Below are 4,006 nucleotides of genomic sequence, written 5' to 3'. Positions count from 1 at the left end.
CAAGATCCAAGGGGTTCCCCTCACATAGAGGAGAAAGTGATTGGTGGAGATGCGGATCTAGATCTCTTCTCTCTTTTCCCGAAAGAACTAGCAAGAACCATTGAAGGGATTGAGAGTTAGCAATCTCTAAGAAGGTCAACAATGGATAAGAACACGAGCTCGACAGATGGATTAGGTCCAATGGGGAAGAAGACCTCCTTTATACACAAGGGGAAAGAATCCAACCGTTACCCCCACTCACAGACCAACCGGAACGGTACTACCGCTGCCAGAATGTCCGAGGGAGCGGTACTACCGCTTGAGGAGCGGTACTACCACTCCAGGAGCGGTACTACCGCTGGATACTGAAACTGCCAAAACTTTCGCATACGAACTCTGAATCGAGCAAACTCAAGCTTGTTGAATTCACGACGACAAGAGCTATGCAATTATCAGAATGCCAATGATATAGAGATGTGAGGCCTCTATGAATGAAGAACCGGAAAAAACTTCCAACATCGAAAACATCATAGAAGATGCATATGGACTCCGTTTTCGATGAACCCGAGCTTGTCATGAAGATGACCATAAGCTCTAAAACTCACGAGGAAAAACACCAAACAAGAACCAATATATGATGCAAGGATGCAAATGGTTTCAACTCTCAACGAACGATACAATCAAGCTACTCACTTGAGAGCGCCCTGGACAGCACGACAAACTATCCTACAATAGAAAAACCTATCAAGGGCAAACCTATACCTTGCACCTAGTCCTCTTGAGCTAGATGATGATGATCTTGGCTTCCTCAAGATGGACCACATTTCTTGATTGCTCCCCCATACTCACTATGGGCGAGCCACTCTTCAGCAGATTCTTCACAAGTCCATTGCCACCACAATGGACGGCAAGCTTCAATCATGATATCTTCGTGATGCTCCACTTGAACTTGCACACAACAATCTTGATGACTATCACCACTTGATGTCATCCTTCATAGGTTGAATGAGATGTTCCTCTTGACGCAAACCCATGGAGTCACACCTAACCCCACATAGAACTCTCACGAAGACATGGGTTAGTACACAAAAGCGTTATGGACAATGCTTACCATACCATGGGATAACTTGATCCTTCTCTATATATCGTGTACGCTTTGTGTGTTGATCATCTTGATTTACTATCTGCTTAGTCTTGATAAACCTTGTGTATTTATGACCAATCTTTAGATAATACTTTGAATACCACCTTGGTCATCATATAAACTCCTTGAAACCAACAGATGGACTTCAAGAAGTGCCTATGGACAAATCCTTTGAATATAACTTAAGGCAACCATTAGTTCATAGGGATTTTCATCAATTACCAAAACCACGTATGGATAAATATGCTCTAACAACTTCGGACAATAGAAGTGACCACATTATTTGTAGGATGACCAAGACGCCGATGCCATCGTGAAGACGAGACTCTAACACCCGAGGATGCATGGCGAGACGATGATGACGAGGCACGATCGAATGGAATCGGGTAGAGCCCCCGATAACTACTACCGCGAAGAAGTACACACCTGGTTACCTTGTCCTTAACAAGGAAAAAACCACAATGAAACTCAACAAACACGTCATTATCACAAACAAGACGATAAATAGAGAGAAGATGCTTGCTGATGGAAGGAACATGAAGGATATTGTTTAGTTTTAGGGATGAACCGGCTAAATGCGAATGATCAATGTGCGAAATAGACAAACCTGCACCATTTGCCACCTGAACCTGGTCCTTCCAGTCATCATGATAATACGTACGTTACACGTGCATTTATATTAGTTCAATGGTCATGATGGTCTTTTTAGGCTAACTCCAACGCAGACCCTCACATGGCCCGACCGTGTCTGTTTGGGCCCAAATGGATAGATGAGCCGGCCCAACGCGCATCCCCATCCTCAAATTGTGTCCCTTTTTTTATCCGACTGGACCCATTCTAGGTGCATAGTTGAGCGAGCTTTACGGTTGCGCGGCGTCTCGACGTCCACCTCGGACCCGCATGTCCGCCATCCAACCGTCTCCCACCGACCCTAGTCCATGCACACAGGTGGTTGGGCCCGTAAGTCAGCCATCCAGACGGCCCCCGACCACGTCCTTTTTATGAGTGTACGGCCTTACGTCGACGCCGTCTTCCTCCCCGTTGCCGCTTCTAGACGGGTGTGTGTGTGCGACGACGACGATTTTTGCGGCGTGCGGGCAGCCACATTATCTTTTTCATTTTTTTTTCTAATTTCATCTTAAATATTGTGCATGACTGTGACAACATCAGACTGTTTAATTAAATTATTTATGTTTTAAGCTATTTTACAATCCTTTTTTTTTTGGTTTTCCGTGTCTTTTTATTTATTTTTATTTACGTTCATCACACACAAGTTAAATATATGGCCTCACGTTGGGTGCCTTGACACTAGGCTTGCCAAACCAAACGTGAGCGTTTGTTTCTCCACCCCAAACGAAAAAAATCCGAATCAAACGGGTGACTATTTGGGGTAGCACGTTGGAGATTTGGAGTTAGCCATAAAAGAACTAATTTCGCAACGAAGAAAAATCGATTTCCAGGTCGTGTTAGCGTTAGCAAGTACTTTACACCTTCGAACCAGTGTCACACCTCACGAGCCCATCGATGTGCGGTGATGAATTTTGACGAGTTTAGGTGGATTCCAATAAACTTCATGACGACTTGAATTTCGCAGCGGCGAGGAAAGCCGCGCGCAAAAGCAATCCAGCTAAAACCCTACGCACTTCTTTTTTTTCTTCCAAAAAACAGCTCGGTCCCACCTAGCAGTAACCCACACGCCCCTCCTCGCATCCCGCACCGCGCCTCCTTCTCAGGAAAGAAACACACCTCCCCCGCCATGTCACCGATCCGCGCCACCCCTCCTCCCCATTCCCTGCCATCGATCCCCCATCCGACGGCCCGCACCCCGCATCACGCGGATCGCGGCCGCTCCCTGGCACCAACCACCAAGCCTCACGGCTACAAATCCGCCTCGCCCTGCACGCCACAACCATCAGCCACCGCAGCAACCCACCTCCAAAGACCAGTCAACCTCACCGGAGAGAAGACAAGAGAGAAAGGAGAAGATGTCGGGGCGCGGCAAGGGCGGCAAGGGGCTGGGCAAGGGCGGCGCCAAGCGCCACCGGAAGGTCCTCCGCGACAACATCCAGGGCATCACCAAGCCGGCGATCCGTCGTCTTGCGCGTCGCGGCGGCGTGAAGCGCATCTCAGGGCTCATCTACGAGGAGACCCGCGGCGTGCTCAAGATCTTCCTCGAGAACGTCATCCGCGACGCCGTCACCTACACCGAGCACGCCCGCCGCAAGACCGTCACTGCCATGGACGTCGTCTACGCCCTCAAGCGCCAGGGACGCACCCTCTACGGCTTCGGAGGCTAGGCTCCTGCCAGCCAGATCCAGCTCGCACCGCTTGATTGATCAGATTAACAGTAGCTAGGCATTGTTCAGTGTTAATGGTGATGGATGTAATCTATGATGTATGCTGCCTTTTCGTTTGAATGGATCAAATCGCAGTTAGTTACCCTTAACCCACCCGCCTTCAATCTCTTAGCTGATCTACATTTGTGTGTTCTTCATTCTATTTCCATTTTCTTGTTCTATCTCTTAACTGACGCCAAATCATTCGTGTGCATTCATTCAGTATAATATCAAAAGCAAAATTCAGTTAGAAAGGCCTGAAGGTTTTGCAGTGGATAGAGAGGGGAATTGAAGAGCTCATCGACCGAAGAATTGACGCAGCTATCAGACACCTAGTAAGTCCTCAGAGTTTGGGTCATCCTTGGGTAGCTTAAACCTTCGAATTAAGTTTGTATAGAAAATAACAACTAATCTACCAAAACGTATATATATAATGCGAAAATGTGTCCAATGTTGATTCTACTTATATAGGTTTAGTATTGTGGATGTTAATATTATTTTTATAAACTTGACCAAGGTTTACCAAGTTTGACTTGAAACAAAGCAA

The 4,006-nt window shown here is 47.0% G+C and overlaps 1 protein-coding gene across 1 annotated transcript; it reads left to right on the top strand.

Moving 5' to 3' along the window:
- The first annotated feature begins 3,029 nt into the window (after positions 1 to 3,029).
- LOC123397931 (histone H4) lies at positions 3,030 to 3,569 on the top strand. Its single transcript, XM_045092444.1, has one exon. It carries the CDS (start codon positions 3,109 to 3,111, stop codon positions 3,418 to 3,420), a length of 312 nt encoding a protein of 103 aa, XP_044948379.1. The 5' UTR covers positions 3,030 to 3,108; the 3' UTR covers positions 3,421 to 3,569.
- Positions 3,570 to 4,006: the final 437 nt, after the last annotated feature.

The sequence above is a fragment of the Hordeum vulgare genome, chromosome 5H, assembly GCF_904849725.1.
Source record: "Hordeum vulgare subsp. vulgare chromosome 5H, MorexV3_pseudomolecules_assembly, whole genome shotgun sequence".
Classification (NCBI taxonomy): domain Eukaryota; kingdom Viridiplantae; phylum Streptophyta; class Magnoliopsida; order Poales; family Poaceae; genus Hordeum; species Hordeum vulgare.
Note: the sequence above shows the minus strand (reverse complement) of the source record. Positions and strands in the feature narration are given on the sequence as shown.

Coding starts and splice junctions, on each gene's coding strand:
- LOC123397931 (XM_045092444.1), top strand. CDS start 3,109: ATGTCGGGGCGCGGCAAGGGCGGCAAGGGGCTGGGCAAGGGCGGCGCC.